Source organism: Orbicella franksi, chromosome 15 (assembly GCF_964199315.1).
Source record: "Orbicella franksi chromosome 15, jaOrbFran1.1, whole genome shotgun sequence".
Lineage (NCBI taxonomy): Eukaryota > Metazoa > Cnidaria > Anthozoa > Scleractinia > Merulinidae > Orbicella > Orbicella franksi.
The window spans coordinates 6812907-6840323 of record NC_138159.1 but is presented as its reverse complement, the minus strand read 5'-3'; the positions used below and the strand labels follow the sequence as shown (position 1 = coordinate 6840323).

Here is a 27417-nt window from a genome sequence, read left to right as displayed (position 1 = left end):
CTGTGCGGATTTGATTAGTATACATAAACACGCGATCAGCCGCAACCAGGGAGGAAGAGAGAGGACCCTGGGAATGAGGTTGACATAAACACGGCCTGGCTGCCAAGTACAGTTTCAAAATGGCGGCCTCGGAAGTCGCTTCCTATCGATCGCGGCGAATTTCTTCAGGATAGCAAGCAGTTCAGAGGCTGAAACTTTGGTGAGTGGAAAATTTTAATGTTTAGTTGGTATAGTCCAAGACAGAAAAGGTGAAAGTGAGCTTTTTGGAGTGACCTTTTCCTTGAAGTATAAAGAGCGAGTCATTCTTAGTTTAATTTTGCTTCGTTAGCACTTTTTACTGAGTTTAATATTGCTTCGTTAGCACTTCCACTTTCCTCTGATCTGATGTTGAAGCTTTCAGATTTATTCATAGTTGTTTGGCAAAGAAGAGGAAGGAAGAAGTGGCGATTACTTGGTGCTGATTTGAGCCTAAACATCAAAAGGTAGAAACTCTATCATTTGGTTAACAATTTGGCAACAACTTTGCATTTTTCAAGAATGCATGTCTGAATAAATGCTCGTTCGTTTGCTGTTTGTTTTAAACACCTTAGAAGTCTAAGTGAATGTATCTATTTCTCCAAAGTGTGTTTTTTGCATGTTCAGACTTTGCGTGTAACCGTGTAACAAAGAATTAGAAATAGTAATTAGAATTCATTATCACCCCGTACATACATATACATCACTTTTATTTCACCGTGAATTTACAAGAGTAGCTGTATAGCTAATTTCTCCGAGAAAATAAATTGCAAAATCGCCTCGACTACGCGAGGGAGGAAAACTAGGTGTGGTGACGCAAGTTTTAAAAGGAACAATTTATCATGTAAAGATATTCGAAGTCAAGTCATCAACCGTCGCAAGCGTAGGCACCAAGATAGCGAATCAAAGGGATCTAATGAATCAGGAATAGAAAATTAATTGTAAGTTTCGAAATCGTTTGTTACTTTAACTGAGAATGTTGCAGATAGTAATTTAACTCACAATGATCTCAATTTCAGTTGATGTAACCACGGACGCAACAAAGTGTGTATACTCTAGTGCAAATAAATCTGACAACTACTGGTGGGCTAATATTCCAACTAAGTAGCACCTTCAACCATAGGAACGAATCAGTGTGATTTAGGAAGGTTGTATCAACGTCAATGTTCATTGGATTTGTTATTGCAGATTGTGATCATTTGAAGACACAACAGGAGAGCAAATCAGCAAAACCAAACAGTTACGCCATCAGAGTCTGTTCCAGGTATTTTGAACATTTGTTCTTCAGAGGCATTTTAATCCTACTACTTTGCTTTCGCACTCTTAAGTCTCATTGGCTCAGTTCCTAAGATATTAATTTTGGCCTTGATCGCCTCACTGCACGAATACAATCAATCTACAGTACTGGCTGAAAGTATTCACCCATTTCCCGCATTATTGCCACGGGGCCTCCCCGCGTCATTGACGCGGTATTCCCGCCCTTGACTGCGTGTTTATGTCAGTAAACCTGAGGACGGTATTCATCCTGCCGTGGCAACGTTTGGATGAGGTATTATCTCGGTAAAGAAGACGCGTTAGGTTTGGATAGCATTTTGTTTTCTGTTTCTTCGCAATGAAGTGTGTTTGAATGCTCAGTCTTGAATCTCCACATTTTCATTGCAACGAAGCATTTGATAAAGCCGATCATTCATGTCAGTTACAAGATTGATAACACAAAAAGAATTTGGTAGCTGCATTGTATGAACTTCACCAAAAATATCTGTAACTTGGTAAAATATAGTGTCTCAGTTCTTTAACGCTGTGTTTTAAAAGCATTCCATTTTGCCAAGAAGAATGCGACAGAGCATGTGTTCACTATCTGATTTCATGTCCACGCACCATGCAAATGAACGGCAAACGACTAAAATTAACGCTCAAGGCCAGGATGGCTCTGAAATTCTCTTTGATGAAAAGAAACCGGGGCAATACTTTTAACTTCAATTCCGATTTATTTTGTAGCCATAATACCATCCGTACTTCTCTGTTTATATGCGCTGTACTTTGTAGCAGACAGTTACAAAACCGGGTCAACTCCGATTGCTGAGTTAAATAAAAATGGCAGTTGCTCTTTATGCCTCATTCTTGTATAGATCAAATCAGCGATCCGACTTTTTCTGGTCCAAGTTTTGTCTCTGGTTCGTTTTGACTAATCGAGATGTAAGCTTATTAAATGTTATATTCATGGAACCTGCTTCAAGTTCAAACATTTTCTTAGGAGACCAAACCATGAATAAGAGAAACCTTCATCGGCTTTTTTACATCTACAGTGTACCTGTTTAATAACAGCATTCCAAACGTAACATAACTTGGAACAAAATGAAAGCAAGAACGGATCACAAAAACCAAACCGCCATTTACCACTCAGCTTGTTTTGCTTGAGTGTGTTGGTGACATGTCGGTGACATGTCGGTGACATGTGATCAAACAGAAGTCTCCTGCTTTGAACATGGTTTACACTCCGGAATACATGTATGTAAAATGAAGAATCTTAGCTCTTGTGTAGACGACTCGAATTTAGTTCAATAAATTTATAAACTCTTGAGTGCTTTGCAAATCGAAAAGCTATCAGTCGATCAAATATTATTAGCCGCTTTGTAACTCGTCAAATTACTTTGGGTAACCAGTGAAATTTCCCTGGTCCCACAGTATACTTACCGCTAAATTTGGGAGATGGGGAAAAATTGCGAACAAGACACTCAATAAACAATGGTCAAAATAGCTTTTGGCTTTAAAGGAAATGCGATATCTTATAAGATGTATCTCAGCCACTGTCTTCATTGAGAGCTCAGTGAGAAAGTAACAACCCTCATAAGTGGTCGCTATAAGGCTTGTTATTTGGCTTGTTACAATTCCGATCAAAATGTTGGAAAAAGCTCAAAGGTTGCTTTGCCGACAAAAGACAGGCCGCTATTTTCATTTTGAATTCCACAGTTTTTTGGAAGTAAGGGTTATGGTACAGTAATCTACGCATTTTTTGGTATCAACTGTCGTCTTTTTTATCTTTTACAGTACATGTACCTTTCAAAGAGTTTGAGTGTGTACCTAGTTTCTCCCGCTTCGTTTATCTGTATTTCCAGATGTTAGAATCATACCTGTTTGATTTCCACTGATTCTGACAAAGAATTAATACTGGTAAGCTTTTTTTTTGAGTGGTGACTGCTCTTTATTCTTGACGGTATTCAACACGTGTCCATGTTATCTTCCTTTAGGCAAAGATTCCTACAGGGAAATATAATATTCGCTTTTATACACTTGATCAAAAGGAGAGTCGAAACCTTTCACCAGTTTAGGCTAGTAGGTTTTCTTTAACATTCCACATGACCTTTGGTGGAAATCAAAAAAATGCTACATGTTTGATTTCCACTGATTCTTGACCTTTGTTGTTTCCAATACTAAGTCACTGAAACTGGTAACGTTTAGCGCATGTAGCTTACGGCAGTAGTAGACTTCTTCATCCAGTTGCAGTTCTAGTCAAGTGACCTTCAAAACCCTGTGAACCGTATTAAAACAGTTATGAATAGTGCCGTCAGAGTTCGTAAAAGGACTTACTAATAGTCAGCATAAAAAAGTCATGTACATTTACGAAAGAGCGAAACAAACTAGAGGATAGGCATTTACATGTTAACCGTTCGACTTTCCATCGAGCGTGTTTCTTGATTCCGGATGATGATGGAGTTTACAAGTAATGTTGATGAAACAATGCCACTCTACTCGATACACATACATTGCTTCCCTGAGGTATTACCTCGTCTGTTTTGCCACAGTATTTTTTCTATTGCGGTTGCACTCGTCTTTACCGTGGTACTACATATTGTCACCTGTGGTGAACACGAGGTGTGAGCACGCGGCAAAGACGAGGTTTTGCTGCAACCTGATGGGTCCATATATGTGTAGTTTCAGGCGGTACTGTATCATCTTACAAAATTACATGTTACAATTACATCTTAGCATTTTTAAATTAAAATTTCTCTATTTTTCAGTCCCCACTGCACTATTATGCAATGGACTTTGTTACACACATTTCAGTTGGTAATTTCCCGCAGTAAACAAACTGGCGAAGAAAACTCTGCCATTATAACTTGCTCACCAAATTTTTTAGTCGAAGAACAACAGTTAGAAGTAAGAATGGTTGTAATTGGTTAGTGTCTATTCTGCCCTGATGTGACATACAAATTCTCCTTACTGGTGTATATCTATTTCTGTGAGAGGTGGTTGCTTACGAGAGGTGGTTGCAACCAGAGGTTCAACTGTAATGATATAATTATAGTCTGTATTTACTGACTGTTTTTCCCTTTTTCCCTCTCAGACCATGGTACATTTCACAAACAGTGGAACTATGCTTGTTGATGACTTAAAGCTGTTTCTTCATGGCCTTCCAACTGATTGCCAAGAAAGTACTTTAAAAGATTTCCTTGAAGGTACACGTTCACACAAATTATTAATAAAACTGTTGGGAGCCTCTCTTCCCCTAAATAAAATGCAGGAGGTATTATGAGGCAAGACGCTAAGACATGGCACAACCCCTACTCATCTAGACTACCTTTTGGGTTTGGGATCACTGATAAACACTTGTCTACGAAACTCCAAGAGAAAAGACCAGCTACCAGTGTTGAAAGTAATCGGATATCCTGTCAAGAACTTAGATTTTTTCTAAATGTACTCAGTAATGTACTCTAAAATTATGTTGTTTTCAATTTTTGTTTGTTGTTTGTGTGTGTGTTTGTTTGTGAACCTGAACTTGTAGTTCCACAAAATATCCATACCCAGCCCAAGGAAGGTTAACGGAAATTCCAAGGGGGAGGGGGGTTTTACAAGGAACAATTTTTAAAAGGAAAATATGACTTTAAAATGGGATTTCCGCAGGGGTGGGGGGGGGGGGTTTCAAGCTAAAAAGCCTTCCATGGGAGGGGTATGGATATTTTGTGGAACAACACAATACATATAAATGGAGTAAAAATTGTTATATTGTAATCTCCCTTGATAAACCTACTGTAGGTGCTTTTCGGGAAAACAATGACAAATATGTTTTAAAAATAAACAAAAATGTACTACTTTCACAAAACGCTAAATATTTTATCTTTCATAAAGCATTTCTATACTGGGGAGGAAAATAAGTACTCCCCGAGAAGTTTGGTGAGGATCTACAGCCACTTCTTTAAACCCTAACCCAATTTCAAACCAGAATATGTGATTTTATCTGCAATAAAGTACAGGGTACTGCTTTTGTTTGCCAGTGTTTCTCTGATTCTTTTTAGTTTAGTGTTTAATACAGGGAACGAAGTCAGATCAAAGCTTCAGTCTTTTACAAACCAAAAAGAATGTTTATATTTTTCCTCCAAAAAAATGAATTTTACAGTACCGCTCAAAAGTAAGTTACCACCGTCTCGCGAGACGCGTCTCGTTTCTCGCGAGACTCGTCTCGTTTCTCGCGAGTGCACTGGAAGTACCAATGCTACGCATTCGTCGGTATTCGAAACCTGTTTTGTTAATAAGACGTCTGTATCGTATCGTATCGATTAGCGTGGTAGACACGATTTTCATTCTCATCAGCAATGCGTGTGTACCATGTGTTTATTATAAATTCTCAAGCGTCCAGTATTGTTTCATATACATCGGCCAAACCTTTTTTTATTCCAGCCAGACTTGCTTAACGTTTAGTTTTTGTAAATACATTCACGATAAAAGTTGTGGAGTTTTGTCACCCGATCTACGTGTGGGAAGTTAAAGCAGCGATCGAGATCACCAAGTCAACACAGCAGCGCCGCCTATGTTTTGCCAACTATCGCTCCCAACTGATTTGTCGGGAAACTCGACGAACTTTTTATCCAAAGATTGCGAACATACGAAACGACGCTAAGTGTTCCGTCGAATAATTTAATATTCAAACTTGCGAACACAGGCTTTGCACATACATGTAAGCCTTGAACTTTTTATTCAAAAGTTGCGAGCACGCCACGCTTTGATCATACTTCACTTCACTTCACATTCGAATAACTAATTTATTCGAACTTGTGAACGCTCGCTTTGCACATGAAATCCGACTTGACTAACTTTTTATTCATACTTGTGTACGCTTGACAACACACGCTTTGTAAACATAAGGAATCTCGACTACCTTTTGAACACACACTTTACTCACTGAGCCTCGACCAACTTTTTATCCATATTTGTGTTCACACGCTTTTTGCCACATCAAACCTCTAACATTTTATTCAAACTTGTGAACACATGCGACACCACACTTTGATCATGAAACGTCAACTAACATTTTATTCAAACTTGTGAACGTGCGACACCACGCTTTGATCATGAAACTTCGACTAACTTTTTATTTATACTCGTAAAAATGCTAAACCACGTTTTGATCATGAAACCTCGACTAACTTTTTATTCATCAGTCTTAAAATCGGAGATTCTCACGTGTTCAAGTTCATATAAGAAAGATTGAGAGATAACAACATAGTTTCGTGGATTTGAGCGCGCTCAAGTACAGTATTGCCGTTCGAAGAGAAAGTTTCTGTTGTCATGAATGTAATTTAGAAAAGATCACGACTCTTAGACTAGCTGGCCAATGATAATAATAGTTATGTGCAAATGTGGTAATAAAAGTGTGTTTCAGTGTTCAGAAGTCGGATCATGTATCTTATGGAAGGCCTAGACCGCTGTATCGACCGATATATAAAATGTTTATTCACATACCGCTCGAGATCTTCGTTGTCGAGCAACAAAAATTCTATCTGTTAAAGAGAGTGTATTGTGCCATTGGAAAAAAACGATTTATATCAAATAGAACCGGCGATGTTTTTGCCGCGACGCTTTGCAAAACAAACTTCATTTGCGTATTAAATCGACTGCCGCTAGACAGAACTTTCCCTTGCAAAAACATTGAGTTACTGTAAACGTCGCATCACATAAACATTATTAGAAACTCCTGTCTTCAAAGATATAGTATTTTGCCGTTTGAATAAACGATTTATGCCAAATAGAACTGGAAATATATTTTTAGTGTTTGCCTTGACGTTTTGGAGAACAATAAAAGTTCATTACTGTATGTTGTCGACTTGTCGACGCGTGCCGCTAGACAAAACTCGCGCTGGCAGAAAAATTTAAAACTACATGTAATGTTTACGGCGCATCTCAGAAACCTTGATAAAAACTCCTGTCTTCAAAGATATCGTATTTCAGCGTTTGAATGAACGATTTATGCCAAATAGAACCGGAGATATCATTTTTTCAACAATTTCCGTGACGCTTTCATGACTCCCATTCACAATTGACTCGCTGGCGCATACCGAAAGCCGGAACGTTTTTCTCCTATGCAAAATTAAATGTTTGTTTGAGTTAGCGGTTATTGCAGAGCGAGCAAATGTAGGTAACTGAATCATTCAGAGTGAGCAAGATTCGCAAAATCAACTCTTTGCCCCCGTGATCGCACGAATTGAAACGCATGTAACTCTACTTGTAGTTACGTTCGATGTTCGATATTACCTTTGTTCGATATGAATCGAGCAAACGATCGATGCATATTTTATGTTGGACGGTCCCATCGATTTGACAACGAACTGCAGAGCGGCAATCGTTACCCGTAACCGGTTTCTTACGCGTAATATACGCCCTACTAAACGCTTCAGTGATTCTCGAGAGAAACGAGAAACGTCTCGAGAGAAACGAGACGAGAGGTGGTAACTTACTTTTGAGCGGTACTGTATACCCCTATTACACTGGGATCTCTGATCAGTTAATTAATATAATTAAATAACACCGAATTTGGTCAATTTACCAGGTGTGTGCGGTTTTCCTGGTGCAGTCACAAAAGTTAGCATTCCCTCTACAAAGGTAACTTCTGACAACTTCAGATGTTTGGTTGTACAATTTATGACACTTAGTTAAGATTATTGTTTTTCTACCCATTCCCTGCTTTGTAAAGTTAGCCAATGTTGAAAAAACCACAAAAGAGGAAGAACAAATTTTCCTAATGAGATGATACAAAGTTGCATGAGCTTAACCAGTTATCAAGCACCCTGTACAGTAAAATATTGGTTACTCAAATGATAAAATTATGTTCAAATTCCTACATTTAAACATTATAATTTTAAATAACTGTAGCATTTATATGGAGATGTAATTTTAGTTAAGTTATTTTGGTGATATTTTGTATCCTTGTAGGGTAAGTAAAAGTACATGCACGCTGACCTACAGTACATGTATCTGTTAACACCTTAATTTTTTTCTTCCAGACATATGCTTTTGTGACACTTGCTGATGCAGTAGTAGCAAACTGTTTGCTAGGAAATGTAAGTATTCATCACTTAATACCTAATCTTGTATTAAACTGTATTTTATATTTATATTTTTTGATACAAAATAAGCATATTGAAATGTAAAGCAACAAATTAAATCTAATGCAAATGAACCAATGTACCAGTCAGAACTTAAAATAAAGTAGAAACAGCATTCAGCATGCAAAAAAAGTCGTGTCCGATAGGCCAGTGGTAGATAAGCGTTTTTCAATTAAATTATTAAACGAGTGAATACTCTCTTGCTTGCCTGGAAGGCAAGTGAATAAATTTAGAGGTACATAGTTCTGTCTGCTACTAAACTAAAACAGGTTGGAATGTGGAGACACAGACAAAAGGTTGTCGAAATTGCAGTTTTCATGGTCCAGTCGCCATGTCCGGGTGGACATTTCATCCCTGTTTTCATGCTTAAAAATACTATCTTAATGTTAAATGTGTTCCATCCATTTTGGGTTAAGGCAGGGGGATGTGTTGCAGGTCAAAATGAAATTCAGGTTAAAATGATTTTAGCCTCATTTGATGCCCAATTTCCTTTGTCTTCTAACCCTATTTATTCATGATCCATGAGTAATTAGGGTTATAATTCATTTTAACCTGTTTTTCATTTTGACCTGCAGCACATATATTCATACTTAGTTGTTTCCCATCAACAGACACTACTGTACTGTGATGACAGTGGGCACTTCTACCAAGTGAAGGCCTGTCGTTATGTTAAACGACAATTTAGAAGAAAGGAGGTGAAGTATGATGTACCACCAAAAGAAAGAATCAATCCCAAACCAGTAAAGTACATGTACACACCTCCAGAACATGTACATCAGTTTACACCTGACTACAGCATGCTTTTGCTCTCCAAACCAAAGAAAAAGAGAAAAAAGGGAGATGATTTAAAAGTCTGGATTGGTGGTGTTGGTTCAGCTTCATTTAAGAAGAGACCAAAGCCAAAGAAGAAGAAGAAGAAGAAGAAGAAGAAGAAAAAGAAACAGGTTTGTCTGGTCAGGTGTTTGGTTATAGTACACTTGAACTTATGCAGTGGCAGATGTTAACATGAAGGGGATACATAATATGTAATTTGACGGGTGGTAGGCCCGTATATAGTGAAAAACTGTGACCGACGATGAATGAGGCAAATAATCGATCTGCAAGACACTGATGAATCCCAATATCTTGCAATAACAGAGTTCAGTAAATTGTTTTATCATTTGATCACCAACTTTGTTTTCATAATTTGAGTTACTCTCTGACAGCTCAAGAAAGCGATCTACTTACCATTTTTTCACACAGGAGCGTGTGTACATCTGTTGGTAATTAATCTATGCATCAGCAGAATAGTATAATTTGCAGCAAAACATATATGTATGGTATTACACATGAACAGACCAATATTTACAGACCTGTGGTTATTTGCAGGTTTTGTGGTGGACTTTTGGCCAATGAAAAGGAAGAAAAAATGTCTTGAATGATAATGAGTGTTAGTGACTTATATGATTAGCCAAGGGTAACAACTACTGCCAGTGGTAACCTATTCCTGATCATCAATCATTATCAAATGTGTTTGATAATATCTAGTGCCTGTCCTAATGGTTACTAGCTAGTGTTTGTTAACTTTCCTTTAGGTGTCAAAGCTGGAGCTTCACAAAAGTGAGTCGTTTCAGTTTGGTAATTTATGTCCAGAGAGCCAATGTAATAGTGACAATGCGGCGGATGCTACATCTACAGCAGGAGTAGTTGAATCAGTGCTGCCTGCACAGGAAACCGGCCCAGAATCGGGAAAACAAGAAGAAAATGTTCCTGTGCTAGAAGTTATACACACAGAGGATCAGATGGCAGGGGTACATGTAGTTGAACCAGTGCTGCCTGTACAGGAAACTGGCCCAGAATCAGGCAAACAAGAAGAAAATGTTCCTGTGCTAGAAGTTATACACGCAGAGGATCAGATGGCAGGGGTACATGTAGTCGAACCAGTGCTGCCTGTACAGGAAACTGGCCCAGAATCAGGCAAACAAGAAGAAAATGTTCCTGTGGCGGAGGTTATACACACAGAGGATCAGATGGCAGGGGTACATGTAGTTGAACCAGTGCTGCCTGTACAGGAAACTGGCCCAGAATCAGGCAAACAAGAAGAAAATGTTCCTGTGCTAGAAGTTATACACGCAGAGGATCAGATGGCAGGGGTACATGTAGTCGAACCAGTGCTGCCTGTACAGGAAACTGGCCCAGAATCAGGCAAACAAGAAGAAAATGTTCCTGTGCTAGAAGTTATACACGCAGAGGATCAGATGGCAGGGGTACATGTAGTTGAACCAGTGCTGCCTGTACATGAAACTGGCTCAGAATCAGGCAAACAAGAAGAAACTGTTCCTGTGGTGGAAGTTATACATGCAGAGGATCAGATGGCAGGGGTACATGTAGTTGAACCAGTGCTGCCTGTACATGAAACTGGCCCAGAATCAGGCAAACAAGAAGAAACTGTTCCTGTGGCGGAGGTTATACACGCAGAGGATCAGGTGGCAGGGGTACATGTAGTTGAACCAGTGCTGCCTGTACAGGAAACTGGCCCAGAATCAGGCAAACAAGAAGAAACTGTTCCTGTGGCGGAGGTTATACACACAGAGGATCAGATGGCAGGGGTACATGTAGTTGAACCAGTGCTGCCTGTACATGAAACTGGCCTAGAGTCAGGCAAACAAGAAGAAACTGTTCCTGTGGCGGAGGTTATACACGCAGAGGATCAGATGGCAGGGGTACATGTAGTTGAACCAGTGCTGCCTGTACATGAAACTGGCCCAGAATCAGGCAAACAAGAAGAAACTGTTCCTGTGGCGGAGGTTATACACGCAGAGGATCAGATGGCAGGAGTACATGTAGTTGAACCAGTGCTGCCTGTACATGAAACTGGCCCAGAATCAGGCAAACAAGAAGAAACTGTTCCTGTGGCGGAGGTTATACACGCAGAGGATCAGATGGCAGGGGTACATGTAGTTTAACCAGTGCTGCCTGTACATGAAACTGGCCCAGAATCAGGCAAACAAGAAGAAACTGTTCCTGTGGTGGAAGTTATACACGTAGAGGATCAGACGGCAGGGGTACATGTAGTTGAACCAGTGCTGCCTGTACATGAAACTGGCCCAGAATCAGGCAAACAAGAAGAAACTGTTCCTGTGGCGGAGGTTATACACGCAGAGGATCAGATGGCAGGGGTACATGTAGTTGAACCAGTGCTGCCTGTACATGAAACTGGCCCAGAATCAGGCAAACAAGAAGAAACTGTTCCTGTGGTGGAAGTTATACACGTAGAGGAGCAGATGGCAGGAGTACATGTAGTTGAACCAGTGCTGCCTGTACAGGAAACCGGCCGAGAAATGGGCAAACAAGAAGAAACTGTTCCTGTGGTGGAAGTTATGTACGCGAAGGATCAGATGGCAGGGGTACATGTAGTTCAACCAGTGCTGCCTGTACAGGAAACTGGCCCAGAATCAGGTACACAAGAAGAAACTGTTCCTGGGGTGGAAGTTATACTCCCAGAGGATCAGAATGCCACTAAACCAGTAAGCAACAACCGGTAAGATATACTGTACCATTGCGTCATCCTCAAATGGGAATAGAACATTTTACATCTGCCGATTTACTGTACTTTCTGTCAAATTCATGCACATCCATTCACATTCGTGCACATTCAACTAAATATAGAGACACAGAAAAAAATGACTGTTGCTTTTTTTTTTTACAGCTCACAAACTCAGGTCATTATTGAGCATAGCTATCTTGGTCCTCTGTGCTTACAGTTTACTAACCCACCCTCAGTTGTTGATGTAAAAAGTGAGATTATGGAGAGAACTGGACTTCCAACCAAACACCAAGATCTTTACTGTAATGGAAAGAAGGTAAGACTGAAAAAAAAAGACATATTTACAACCTAATAGTTAATTTCCATTGAAACAGACTTGAAATTTTCAGAAGAAATGTAGATCACTTAAACCTTAACTTTAACAACACTTTTATCTTTTCTAAGAATAAGATAGCATTTATACCTATGCTGATTTACATGGACAAGCTGATGTTGTGCAATGTCGGTTAGTTCCCAAACTTCTAAACTTCTAATAAGAAGGCTATTCAAGGTGCGCTTTGGCAATCGCATTTATTGAGAAGGGTTTCAAACCTGAACTGCAAAGCAACCTTGTAATTCTTTAGCTTCTAAGTTCCCTAATGTTTCTTTGCCTCTGATGTTTCTTGAATTTTTTTCTACAGCTATGTGACAGTCAAAGTTTAAGACCCGTCATCGATTATGATCAAGACAGTCTTACACTTACACTCTCTATAGGGTCTCTTAAAGGTGGAGGTAAGAATAAACGCGATTCTATCTGGTCGTGAAGTAGGTTAGAAGGTTTGGCTTATACGTGAACAAACTTGTCAATCTCTCACCAGTAATACTACCTTTTGTGGTTGATTTTTGTGTGGCTTACAGGAAGTGTGAAGCCACACTATGTCATGATCGGATTTCTTTATTTATTTGTCTACGAGAGTATGAGAGTCAGTCACGTGATCTTGTGTCCTACGGCGCACTAGTCTAAGTCAGCCATTTCAGTTGTAAGCGTGGTCTCTAGTTTCCCCTGCTTTTAGTTTTAAAGGTAAGTCGTTTTTCATTTTTAGCTTGGTCTTGAGTTCTGCATCTTATCATTTCTTTTACGTGTCGAAAATCTAACTTCGTAATTAAGTACAAATAACGAAACCCGTTTGCAATTGTTGTTTCACTTTCAGGTGTTTATGCAAGTTGACAAATCGAGACAACGGGAGTAAAGTTCCTCGCGAAAGCTAGGACAGACTTGGCATGTGTCCAGTGCAGGTTCTACAGGAGCCGTTGTACTTTTAAAAGCCAATATTCATTGTTTTGAACCGTCAGAAGTTTAAAATGTCTCCATCGGTGACCACAACTTCAAAGACAGTACCACTTTAGTTTGAAAACAATATAAATCACAGACGCCTTTACAAGACTTTCGGAAACAAGAGGGTAATATATTTCATCTTTTTACATTTGGATGGAATTAGTGGAATTACTTGTTTACAAATATAAGTCACGGAAGAGGTCATTCAACGATCAGTTGACTGTAAAGCCGTCGATTTGAGGAAAATACTTTCACCCTCTTGAGTAAGAAGTACGCTTCTTCGCCTCAGTTTGAATATGAACTGTTACCTTTCCTCCTTGTCCAAATTAGATATTCAAAAGTGAAATAAATTACTATATTAGAGTTGATTTGCATTTGTTTCCTGTACTTAGAAATCATAATCACATAGTTCGAAAAGTAAGCTTATTATATTTGGAGATTTAGACAACAATTTCTTTGCTATATTTCTTTTAAATTAACATTGTTGACCACACATTAATGTGATGTATGGATTTGTCTTATTTAAATTTGTTAAGCCATATATACAATCAGTTTTATTTAAAACTGGATTATTGCATAATACAATTTGAGTTTTCATTGGCTTGTTAGCCGTAATACTAGTATATCATTCAGGAATTATGCCATGCTCTACAAATATGGTAAGTTTATATGTATCATTTAATTATTAAAAACAATTATTAGATCAGGTTTTTGTGACATCCAGAATAATCAAGTTCAAGGTAAGTGTTATCAGCCAAAGCCGAAGGCAGAGGCTGATGACACTAACCGAGACCTTGATTATTTCGGATATCACAGAAACTGAATCTCATAATTGTTTTATTATACATTGTCTTAAAGAAAGTAACAACAAACGCATTATTACGCCGAACACAGTTTATTTTTGACAAGCCACCTTCTTACTTGAACTTGACACTGCTCTTGGAAATCATGCATTGCATGCGCAACCAACAGATTATTCACTTACCTGCTTGCAGATTAGCGAATAATCTGTTGGTTGTGCTGTTTGCCAGAATTAACTATAGGCTTTTAGCCAATGAGAAGACAGATGGTGACTACAATGTGTAATAAAAACGATTATTGCACTCACGCTTGTTGGATATGAAATAATTATAGTCAACTCAATGCTACATGCCTCGTTGGCTATCCATCGTCTCATCCAACCTGCACTCATGGAATAACCGTTAATTATTTGCGGGCTTCATAGGGAAGGCTTTCTTGGGAATCCACTCAATTTAGAGCTATTGTGCATGTGGTTATGCTTTGATATGGTGTGAGCTTGTACTTTGTGGTATAAATGAAGCTAAAATATTACTGATTGAATGATTGACTGATTGATTGAATGATTGACTGTTTGATTGATTCATTGATTCATTGAGTGAGTGATTGATTGATTGATTGATAGGTACCGGTACCTACACTCCAGTAACAAATATCTCGTCTCATCAGCTAGCACAATTAACTGTTTGCCTACATTTTAAAGGGCTTGCTTTGCAGCAGGAAATAATACAAGGAATGTATAATACAATGAACCAGTTAATCTTTTGCTGATTTTGCTGACTTTCACAAATAGTGTGCTAAACCCTTAAGAAAAATTAATATTTCTTTTTTTTTTTAAAGTTTGGTTTGGGATATATTTGTCAAGACCTATTAATTGTTTTAGTTATAAGCTGAAGCAATAAGTTTCAATTACTCGCAAATTAGCAAATACATTTACAATACAGCAGCATCTCATTTACCATATCGTAACTACTAGTACGATAAAACTAAATAATTGGAAGCCATACATGAGCGCACTTTGTGATTCTCTGTAATAGCACCCTATTCTCTAAAATACCTCACATTTTCACCTTCTACTATCGATCACTGACCTTTCGAGTTGAAAATCTTAGTAGTGTCTTTCATTTTGTTCATGATAATTCAGTTTTATCCTAATTAAAAGTATAACTTGTAAGCCACTCATGTACGCACTGTGGACTGATTTTTTCCAAAGGTAGATTCCGCAGCTTTGCCTTAGTCTTCTGGTCATGACTTTAAGGGCTGACTTTAGCGATGTGCGAGTCAATTCTGTCGGTAACTTTGTTGTATTGCTTTTGTACAAACAAAATCCATCCAACTTCCATTAATGCTTCATGTCTATTCAGGAACTCCAAGTACTTATCATTTGCTGTCAGCGGTTATACAATTGCTTAATGATGTCTCTAATGCTTGCTGAACTTTACGAAGAGCCAGAATCGTGTCTTCGCCAGCGTCGTGTGAATCCAGCAAATGAACTGCTTCGTCAACCAGTGTTTTGAAGACTGCCTCAGTCGTGTTTCGCTTAACAAATGCTTGATCGATCATCCTCCTAGTTTTACTGAAATCTAATTTAGCCGGCTCTTGACAATCGCCTTTGTTTTGCCGCCATCTCCTTAGCCAATTTTGCATTTGCATATCGAATGTACTGCTCCATTGCCTCGCTAAACGATCATTATAACTCCAATATCCACTCTTCGTTCGCTTCCACTTCGCTGTCTTCAAGAAGTATCGTGTACGTATCATGTTTGGATTCTACGTTCCTCCAAATGCCGGTTAGCTCATTGTAATTTCGTTTGACGATCTCTACTACTTCATCGTCATCGACTGATTTCCTGAGTTCGTTGAGTTTTCTTTTAAAACGGCCTTTCGCGTCGCATCTCTGACTCTTGACGTCTTCAGCCATCCGTCACTGTCATCGGGTTCGAATGTTTCGCTCGCTGTACAATTCACCGTTATCAAAGTATCAGTTGACACTTTAGTCACAACAATTTAATTCCATTCGTCGGTAATTACTTCGAAACCTAGAAATATGGGCAAAGGCATGAACAAACATGAAACTAAACGAAAGAAATGTCAGCAGGTCGATGCATTATGGCTAACACTTACCCGATGGCTCAATAGAGTTACAGCAGAACGAAACCACAACTCAAAATCTACGGTAACCGTTACAAGAACGCAGATTGCGAAAAAGCGGCGATGAAACCTCCACCATTATAACTTGCTCGCGTATTTTTTAAGTCAAGGAACAGCAGGTAGAGCTACGAACATGAAATTCTCCCTACTGGTGTATATTTATTTCTAACAGTACGAATTGAGACAATTTGTTTCAGTGAGAAAAAAAATGCGTTGATGTCAATTTCTTTTCTTCCTCCTACCTGCCCCCTTAGTTCAGTTTGCATTGTTGACCTTGTGTAAAATACATGTGTTACATGCATGTGTTAAGGCAATCATAAGGCAATATCATAATCGCTGCATACCCAATTTCAAGTCAAGTAAGCGACGGATCATGGTGTTATTGTTAAGAGGGGAGGGAAGGGGAGTACACTGTTCATTGATGGTCTGTGGAATCGTCGAAAGCACGAACGAAGAAAAATGAATAAAGTTATCCACAACGATCAAAAGAAAAAAAAATACTATAGGGAAAACCTTACTGACGTTATGGTGAAACAAAACGGCCGGGAAAGTTATCAAACCCACCCCAACCCCGTTCAAAAATAAAAAAGTCCGACCCCGCATCCGTCTTCAGTTTGGAGTCATAAGTCCTGCAAGTCATATATTGTATTCGCAACTTAGTTTCATCACTTACATTGAGACACGTGAAGCAATTTCTTGAATGTCTGCGTGGGAGCTTTTGTTGTTACAATATGCACCTATAAGTAAATATATTAATAGAGAAGAAAAGAAACACATGACGTTAAAGTCACTCAGTAGTACAGAGGGAGTCAGACAAATACCGTTTAGAAGAGGGAGAAGTGTTTAGCTGTTTTACAGCCCCCAGCTTAAATTCCGAACCTCACAAGCTCGGTTCGGTTGAACCTGGGGGGCTGCAAACAGCTAAACGCTGGGTCCCTCTTCGAAACAGTATTTGTCTGACTCCCTCTATACTACTACAGGGAAGGGAGGGAAGGGGAGGGAGTCCTATTAGATAGAAACGACCCCGCTGTTATACTGCCGAACACCGGCAATGTTTCGAGGAACAAACAACGGCCCCGGGGGCTACTGGAAAGGTATCGCTGCGATCAAAAAATTAGCTGAGGCTGCCAAGGTACCTGAAGAAATCGCAAAAAGGTGGCTGATCAAGCAAGCGCTCCGGCAGATATTCCTCCCCGCGCCGAGGCGAATTCCTCGGCGGAAATTCGACGTTCCCACACCCAACGCGGTCCACCAGGCGACCTTCTTTTTCTGCTGCACGACAAACTGCCCCGTGGACGCAAAGTTTTCAAATACGCGCTGACCGTTGTCGACGTGGCCAGCCGCTACAAAGAGGCCGAACCCTTGAGTTGAAAATGCTGATGAGGTCACCCAGGCCTTTCAGAAGATTTATAAGCGCGCGCCTCTGAAATGGCCTCAAATGCTCCAGGTTGACCCCGGGCGCTGTCACACAAGAGATGGAAAAGCACAAAACTATATCAGGCGCGGGCGCGTTGACATTAACCGCGACCAGGCCATTGTTGAACGTTTCAACCGCACCCTGGCTGAGCGCTTGTTCGGGCACCAGTACGCCGTGGAAATGCGACTCCCTGAGGGCCAGCGGTCCACTGCCTGGGTGAAAAGACTTCCAGAAGTTGTTTTGGCTTTGAACAACGAGGTAACAAGCCTTATTGGCAAGAAACCGGCCGTTGCCATCAAAGAAAAAGCTTTTTATGCAAGGCCATCGACATCTTATTCAAGGCCTGTTGGAAAAAACGAAAAAATACTCCCCTCTCTTGTCCAAGTTCGTTATCTCTACCAGCCCGGCGAGCTTGAAGGCGATGTAAAAAGAGCCACAGACCCAATCTGGTCTTTGAAAGTTTATAGCATTGAAAGATCTTTCACCAAACCAGATCAACCCGTTCTCTACTATTTGCACGAAGGTCCCAAGCGCGGCTTCATGCGTGAAGAACTGCTGGTTGTCCCTCCAAACACTACTCTTCCTCCGGCTGACGTGAACTAGACAGCGATTCCAACCTGAAACGACCTTCTGATTGTGATCTGAGGCTTCCGGCTTTCCAACTCATACGCCTGCCCTATCTCTTTAAGATCAGAGAAATACGCGCTGTGCAAGGCTCTGTCAACCACCTTTTCGTCTTTGGTGTAAATCACGTTTGTTTGCCGCTCCAAAGCTTCGATCAGCTTCCCGTACACGCTATTTCCCAGCAGTTTGAACACTTCAGCGAGGAGAGCCTTGCTTTTATCCACGTCTCCTGTCCGGTGCGCCTCCGTCACCTGCTCCACGAACCAGGGAAAGATCTTGGCCGGTTGGTAGTCGATTGTTCTGTAAACCTTTGTGACAACCGCCCCGTGGTTCATGTACCAAAGCAGCAGAGGGGCGTACATCAACAACCCTTCTGCAGACAGCGCTCCCACAAGTTTTTTTCCATCTCCGCGCCTTCTGCCAGTTCTAGCCAAGTAATCGAGCATATGTTTCGGCACAGCTTTGACAGGCACCTTTTTGTTGTAAAAGAAAGGACACATCTCAAACTTTGGACGCAAGCTCCCCGGAATCTCGATGTTGACTTTGGCAAATCCAAACCAGCTTCCTTCTTTGAGCCCGTGTGTTAGTGCAGGAGCCGCCTCCGCTTGGAACTCGCCGCTGTAGTGCATGACCCTTTCCTTCCCCCAAGGCATTTCTCTGAGCATGGTCGAAGGATAGAAAGCGTTGGCGTCATAACCAAAGATATTTTTGCAAAGACGCGGTTCTGCAACTCGATGAGACCTTATCCCTGTAACACCAACTTCATGGTATCTAGTTAAAACCAGGCTCGGCCCCACCAAAAACAGCTTCTTTCAGCATCTCATACGCTTCTTTGCCCGGGCCGTATAGCTCTGCGCCGTGCTCAATCGCTCCCCGGAGCAAGTAATGGAAACTCCCACCTGAGATGCTCATGGCGTCTTTCGGAATGTCGATTCCCTTCTCGGTGTAGAAGTTTCTCATCTTTTCCAGAGCCTCAAGGCCGGGAGCCACATCTAGATTGTTGTAGTAACGCAGCCAGTCTGCAAAGGTACACATGCCTTTTTCTTTGAACAGTCTCTGACACCCCTCCCATTCATCCCGCGTGAGAATGTAGCCACCCTTTAGCTTCGAATACCACTCCTCATATTTTGGTAGCACGGGGAAATCAAGCTTTTCGGGGGTGTCAAACCATTCGTATGGGAGCCAGGATTTCACTGTGTTACATCCATAGGCTTTCACCCATTTGTCGTAGCTTGTCCCCGGCCCAAGGTAGTTGATGACATCAAGGAAACGGAATCCCCAGGTGAGCAAGAACTTGGTTTTCACCACTCTGACTTTGGGTGAGGTTTCAGCAAGGCAGTCAGCAAAGTGTTTTTTGATCAGATTCAGGTCGTAACTGTCTGAGTTGAACCCGACGACAGGAACCTGGTTGCACCATTCATCGATTTTTTGGCGCTGCGCTTTTGGAAGCAGGTACATGTCTTCAGGCACAAACTCCGCTCGTACCTGGGCCCAGATGTTTTTCCCACGTCTCTCCAGCCCTTCCATAAACTTGCGGACCAACTCCGCGGGGTCTCTTTCACAGATGTGGGTGGGCTCTATTTCAAGGGTGTCGCCAACGCTCACCAAAATCGGCACGTGTGTGTTTTCTATCGTGAGCGCAGGCGTCGGCTCTTTCCGATGATTATTATTGCCATACGCCTCGAAATCGTACAAGATTGTGTGTGGGTAGCTTTTTGTTTCGGCCCGCGGTGGATCAGCGTAGATTTTCCCAACTTCGCATGCCCAGGCCTCGATAACTTGGTAGCCGGCCTCCCGCAGAAATCTTTTGCGTTTCATTGTGGCTTGGTACATATCTTCTCGCGTTTGGTTGTTGCGGTGAATGATTTTGTCGCGATATTGGGGTAACATTTTCAACACCTGTGCCAGTGGCAGCTGTGGTATTGAAATACAGTCTTCGTTTCGTGGTTGTACCCGTCAACAGGTACGTGCTCAACCCAACGCTTGCCACCATGCCCGCACCTTGTGTGGTGAATGTGGATTTTCCGTCGCTTGGCTTCTCGCTTAAGCCACCGAAGTGATTCTTTGGAAGTGCTGTGTTTTGGGTAGAAAGCTTTCTCGACAGCTGTCTGCGGGGCTTCGACCCTTTCACCCGGGCAATCGATGAATGTTTTTCCTACACTGCAGGTTTGGAAATGGCGTTGGAGATTGCAAACTTTTGTGAATCTCTGACAGCAATGTCCTTATTCATAGGTTTTCGCCAGCTTTGCGATGTCTTTTATCACAAAGGCGTGCCCTTGATAAATTCCGATTGTCAGAATGTTTGTCAGTTTGGGATGCGCGTTTCTTCTGAGATACCATACCACTTCTTCATCTTCTCCACGCTCAGGTTCGTAGACACGTATTCCTAGCCATGCTGACACAGCTGCTCCCTGATTAAGATGGGTTTCAACCTTGTCCAACTGATCTAGAGATGTTTTTGGGAGGTCGGTCGGCATGGCTTTGAGTTTGAAGAAACTCTTGGCTAGACCGCGGGCTGCTTTTGTACTTCGATCGGAACGCGCTCCTTGATGCACAGCGATACAACGCCAAAGGCACAAGTTGTCTTTATAAGTATCCAAAGCCGCCATCGCCCCGCCATGGGTAAGGTTGCGTAGCCAGTCCGGCAAAGATCCTGAGCCCAACAACGGCTGGCGGTCAATCACAACCTTCAGGTCAACATTAAAAAAGCTTACAAACTCCCACTTTGTTGATGGTCTTTCGATTTTGTCATGGTCCAGGCGTTTCGTCTCTTCTTCACTCAGCCATTCTTCTACCTCTGCAAGTCTGTTTATCCAAGGCGAGCCGTGGTTTTTGAAGTACAGAATCACCGTCCCATCTTCAATGTTGTGCAACTGATACGAGAAAACATGCCTCAGGTAAAACGCTGTGACAACATTTTCTCGAATTTTTTCCATAAAGTTTGTTGTTAGGTCTTTTTCCAGACCTCTGATGAAGCGCCATCGAATGTAACGCCGCCCTATACTCTCTTCCCCCTCGTGCGTTGCATCATCAAACAGGTCCAGAATCTCATTCTGGTAGTCTGTCACTGTTCTGATGTTCTGTGCAGGAAAAGGGTCGTACTCCCTCAGAAGCTCTTGATTTTTTTCTCACCTTTCTTTGCCGGGAGGGGGTGTTGGTTGGTAAGGTTTTGGAAGTAACGGTTTTTGCAAACGCTTCTCCGTTTCTTGGGAAATAGGTTCTTCCAGCACGTTCTGAACAACCTTTCTAATGGCTGGCACGTTTTCTGCAAGTAATTGCTCTAAATACTGCAACATTGCTGGATCGATTTTTGCAAGTTCTTCTTCCAGTCTTCAGAGTTTTGGTTAACAGAAGACATTGTCAAGTTTTATGATGGAAGGTGTTCATCTCTCTAATTGGGTTGACTTGAGCTCGAGCAAAACAAGTTCCAAATTTTTCTTTGCCTTTTTGCATTTGCGAATAAGCTGGTGTTTAAGCGCGCTCCCGCCGCATGAAATGCAAAGACGGTAATCGCACAAAACCCCAACTCCACAGCCGCGACATGGGGCAGGAATTTTCATCCCTTTCTTGAGTTGATAGTTGTGCTTCCTGCAATAAGCGCCGACACAGCTCTTTCCGCAACTTTCTTTCCTGCCACGCATCAACCACGGACACTTGTTTGTTCTTGAAACATTGCCGGTGTTCGGCAGTATAACAGCGGGGTCGTTTCTATCTAATAGGACTCCCTCCCCTTCCCTCCCTTCCCTGTAGTAGTATAGAGGGAGTCAGACAAATACTGTTTCGAAGAGGGACCCAGTGTTTAGCTGTTTGCAGCCCCCCAGGTTCAACCGAACTGAGCTTGTGAGGTTCGAAATTAAAGTTGGGGGCTGTAAAACAGCTAAACACTTCTCCCTCGTCGAAACGGTATTTGTCTGACTCCCTCTATACTACTCACTCCTTTGTTGAAGAGATTATGTCACCTGTGAGCCCACATTGTTACACCTCTCATAAATACCAGCCGGTTTTGTTATTCTATACATACATTCCATACATTTCCTTACACACATTTGCCTTATGACCACAATTAAAGCCTAGGTGTATTTCCACTGCAGGACTTGTCACGATGGAGTACACTTCAGAGCAATTGAACTATTTTCGCATTTGTTACATCGCCTTTAACTTGGTTCCTAAAGGACTACGACAAGTCTTCAAGCAAGAATGGGATTTCCGTTACAACCCAACGCCTGGAGAATGGAAGGACACGCCAAAGAATGGGTCAGACTTCTACAAGATCGAGTCTCGAAAAAGCCGTTCGAAGAATGCGCGATATCTGGCGACTATTCAGAACGGTAGCACGGAAGAGTGGGACTGTAGCTGTTTGTTTTTTGCGATCCTGTTCTCAGATAGTATTGGAACAACGCTGAGTGCAGCCATCAAGAAAGAAGTCGATGATCTTCGCCTAGTCCGAAATGACATTGCTCATATCAGCGAGGCGAAACTTACTGATGCTGAATTCATGGGTTATGTCGGAAGAGTGTTGCTGGTGTTCAACTCTTTGAGTCTTCCGATCAGTGATATAGAGGCGGTTAAAAACCAGACGAATTTTCCCACGGCAGAAGTAAGCAACTTTAAGGCAGAGGTTGCTAATCTCCAATCAGAATTGAAAGAAGTCAAATCTGATTTACAAGTAGGCCAAGACACGATACAGAAAATGGAAGAGCAGGTCGAATGCCTTAAGCAAGAGATTGATTCCAAAGTCGAGTCTTTCTGTAATCTCACTTCTAAGCCATCTCACCAAATCATCAGACGCTCAAATGAAGTCACAAGGATCATGGCAAAAATGCAAGAGCTTGACGATGGAAGTAACGGTGTAGTCAGTACCATTTATTTATCAGGAAATCCTGGATGTGGCAAAACTCAAATCGCTCGTCAAATCGGAGAAGAGTTCTTTGCAATAGGAGTACGTGAAAGTGAAGACTTAACATTCGTTGCAACTCTGAATGCCGAAACCCTTGAAGTGCTAGCTGATTCCTACTTCAATCTGGCTAAACATGTGGGAATTCCCAATTACAGCTACACCAACCTGGTTACCACAAAAGCAATCAGCCCTGAGGAAAACATTCAGCATCTCCAGCGTTTAATTTTGCCAAAATTTAAACAGTTTTCAAAGTGGTTAATAATAGCAGACAACGTTGTTGCCCTGTCCTCAGTTTGTAAGTACCTACCTCAGACTGCCAGTGAAGAGTGGGGCCATGGTCAGGTGCTGATTAAGCTGATTAACTCAAGATACCAGTGTAATTCCTACAAATGCTCCCCATACTTACCATGAGTCACTCAGTGCAGGAGTGCAGCCCGGGGACGCAGTAGAGCTTTTGGAACAAGTGTCGCAAATTTTCAATGACGAGCAAGTTCGAAAGGTTGCCGAGGTTCTCGAGTATCAGCCGCTTGCTTTAGCAGCCGCTGCATTTTACGTACAATTTGTGAGTCATGGTTCTTCAACCTATGGCTGGAAAAACTACTTGGAAAGACTTACTGAAGGCGGTCGTGAAGTAACAGAAAAACCCCTCGCTGATAGGAATCCAGCCTATTCAAAAACAATGACTGCAGCAATAAAACTGACGTTAGAGAGCATTTTGGAAAGCGATGACGTTCTTCGACAGACATTTCTCCTTTTCTCCCTATGTGATTTGGAACCTCTCCCAATTCAAACAGCTGTCAACTTTGTCAGTGTTCGCACTTCGGGACAGACTGACGAGTTAATCAAAACAAAGATTTTAAACTCCTCCTTGATTATGGTTTTATATAGTGAAGATGAGGCACTCAGCTTTTTAAGACTGCATAACGTTGTTCATCAAGTACTCAGGAAAATGCCACTGATGGAGGTCACAGAGAAATATGAGTGCTTATCTGTAGTAGTTCAGGTTTTTCGCTTCCTTATTGAGTCAGAGCAGGAACGCTTACGAGAAAGTGGGGATGTTTGCGTAATGCTACGTCGAATTACAACTCATTGCAAAGCATTGCATGAAATTCTTACCCACACTTTTCCGGCTGAAATTGTTTGGGTGAAGGAATTAGCACCTTTCATTTCTACTGACAATGTCGTTTTGTGGCTTTGTTCAACTGCCTCTGTCTTGGTTAATCTTAGTAATCCATGCAATGCAATTCTATTTTCAACGTCAGCCTGTGATTTTGTTCAATACATAAGTAGCACACGAGAGGGCGACATAATTAAAGCAACTGTCTTTGATACCCATGGGTTAACATTATCAATGGCATGCCAGTATAAATCATCACGTGTATTCCACGAGGAGGCTAACAAGATCTACAGAGCAATTTATGGTGAGCATCATTGCGACGTAGCAAAAAATTACCAAAATTTAGGCAATGTTTATTTCAATCTTGGACAGTACAATAAAGCAAAAGAATACCACGAGAAGGCACTGATCATCAGAAAAAAGATTTTCGATGAGGAGCATAATGATGTCGCAGCAAGCTACAACAACTTAGGAATTCTTTATCACAGTCATGGACAGTACAATGAGGCGAAAGAATACTACGAAAAGGCACTGATCATCAGGAAAAAGATTTTCGGTGAGCAACATGATGATGTCGCAACAAGTTATAACAACTTGGGAAGTGTTTATCAAGCTCTTGGACATTTCAATGAAGCAAAGGAATATCACAAGAAGGCACTAATCATCAAAAAAAAGATTTTGGGGGAGGAGCATGATGACGTCGCAACAAGCTATAACAACTTGGGATGTGTTTATCAAGATCTTGGACAGTACAATGAAGCCAAAGAATATCTTGAGAAGGCACTGATCATCAGAAAAAAGATTTTCGGGGAGCAGCATGTTGATGTCGCAACAAGTTATAACAACTTGGGAAGTGTTTATAATGCCCTTGGACAGTACAGCGAAGCAAAAGAATACCACGAGAAGGCACTGATAATCTGGAAAAAGATTTTCGGGGAGCAGCATGATAATGTCGCAAGAAGTTATAACAACTTGGGAAGTGTTTATAAAGCCCTTGGACAGTACAGCGAAGCAAAAGAATACCACGAGAAGGCACTGATAATCTGGAAAAAGATTTTCGGGGAGCAGCATGATGATGTCGCAAGAAGTTATAACAACTTGGGATGTGTTTATAATGCCCTTGGACAGTACAGCGAAGCAAAAGAATACCACGAGAAGGCACTGATAATCTGGAAAAAGATTTTCGGGGAGCAGCATGATAATGTCGCAAGAAGTTATAACAACTTGGGAAGTGTTTATAAAGCCCTTGGACAGTACAGCGTAGCAAAAGAATACCACGAGAAGGCACTGATAATCTGGAAAAAGATTTTCGGGGAGCAGCATGATGATGTCGCAAGAAGTTATAACAACTTGGGAAGTGTTTATAATGCCCTTGGACAGTACAGCGAAGCAAAAGAATACCACGAGAAGGCACTGATAATCTGGAAAAAGATTTTCGGGGAGCAGCATGATAATGTCGCAAGAAGTTATAACAACTTGGGAAGTGTTTATAAAGCCCTTGGACAGTACAGCGAAGCAAAAGAATACCACGAGAAGGCACTGATAATCTGGAAAAAGATTTTCGGGGAGTACAATGATGCTGTCGCAACAAGCTATAACAACTTGGGAAGTGTTTATAAAGCCCTTGGACAGTTCAATGAAGCAAAAGAATATCACGAGAAGGCACTGATCATCACGAAAAAGAGTTTGGGGGAGGACCATGCTAGTGTTGCAACACGTTATAACAACTTGGGATGTGTTTATAAAGCCCTTGGACAGAACAGTGAAGCCAAAAAATATAACGAAAAGGCACTGATCATCAAGAAAAAGATTTTCGGGGAGCAGCATGGTGATGTCGCAAGAAGTTATAACAACTTGGGAAATGTTTATCAAGCTCTTGGACAGTACAATGAAGCAAAAGAATACCACGAGAATGCACTGTTCAGCAGGAAAAGGATTTTCGGCGAGGTACACATTGCTGTAGCGAGAAGCTACAGGAAGTTGGCAAACGTTTATCAAACTCTTAAACAGTGCAGTAATGGAGACGAATGCCTTAAGAACGTCAGAGAGATCCTTAAACTCTGCAACCAAACAAGGAGGACAGATAGAACATCCTTAGGTAGCAGCAAGTTGCCGCGACTTGAGAATTGTTGGTAAGTGCCTTACACAGCATAACCAAACAGTGGGTAAGGATTGCTTTATATTCTATTCTGACAATTTTGCATAGGGATCGTGAGCAAACCCAGATCTCCAACGGCCAAGTGTTAGAAAGGTAAGACGTGGATACGAAAATTTGAAGGCCTGTTTGTTCTCTTGTTCGCTCTTGGATTCCTTTTGTTTTCTGTTTTGTTTATTTATGTGCTGTTATCTGACACGATAAGGGACTACAGATGAAAACTCTAATATTGATTTCCTTGAATGGATTTCACAAGTTTTGTAACTTCATCTTATTCAGTTACTTTTCAACTAAAACAAACTCCCCCCCCCCCCCCCTAAGGTGAGGGGGATGTACTCGCAAAAGCGTTATTTGGGAAGGCTCCGCCCCGAGGTCCATCAAGCATCAAGCATTACACGTTGTGGCGGGAGTCAAGATGATAGATTTCCCTATTTCTTTATTCTTACCCTTTGATATACCTGAAGCCTGAAAAAGGTACCCCTTTCGGGCGGAGCCTACCAGTAAAGACCATTATAGCCAGAACACCCCACGGAACTCGACAAGGGATATTTATATGAATTTGTACTTGTAACTATCAAGGATTGATTTTATTGATTTTCGTTGCAGTTAGCTTTGATCTTAGCAAACCTTTTTTACCTTCAGAACAGTATCTTTCAGTGTACTTACCCTAGGTATTTACCTTATGAATTAACAACGTTCGTTAAGTAAAGAAAACAAAGAAATCAAACAAACAAACAAAAATGTTGATTCTCTTCCAGTATGATCCCGAGCTAGCTTAGTTAATTAGGGAGATTAATCAAACCACGACAGCATCGGAACGACAGCGTCACTAAACAAAGGCTTAACGAGCAAAACTTTGGCTGTGCACGTTTAAATCTTTGTACATTACTCTTAGCCATGTTTTGCTAAACACCAATGTGAAGTAACGAAGTTCTGTCTGTTTGGAGAACGGGAACCACGACGGCTAATTCTTTGTATTTCCTGTTTTGGAATTAACACTGCCGATACCTATTTAACTTGAACA

The 27417-nt window shown here is 41.3% G+C and overlaps 1 protein-coding gene and 1 pseudogene across 2 annotated transcripts; both read left to right on the top strand.

Moving 5' to 3' along the window:
• Positions 1-113: 113 nt before the first annotated feature.
• LOC145469178 (uncharacterized) lies at positions 114-11705 on the top strand. Its single transcript, XM_081452879.1, has 7 exons — positions 114-199; positions 4361-4472; positions 7838-7890; positions 8292-8348; positions 9005-9337; positions 9968-10858; positions 10973-11705. Exons 2-7 carry the CDS (start codon positions 4364-4366, stop codon positions 11336-11338), a joined length of 1809 nt encoding a protein of 602 aa, XP_081309005.1. The 5' UTR covers positions 114-199; positions 4361-4363; the 3' UTR covers positions 11339-11705.
• A 17-nt stretch (positions 11706-11722) lies between these two features.
• Positions 11723-26374, top strand: LOC145469177 (uncharacterized; annotated as a pseudogene). The gene is made up of 5 exons (XR_014042287.1): positions 11723-11913; positions 12082-12235; positions 12600-12690; positions 22316-25774; positions 26123-26374. The product of XR_014042287.1 is annotated as an uncharacterized LOC145469177 (transcript).
• Positions 26375-27417: the final 1043 nt, after the last annotated feature.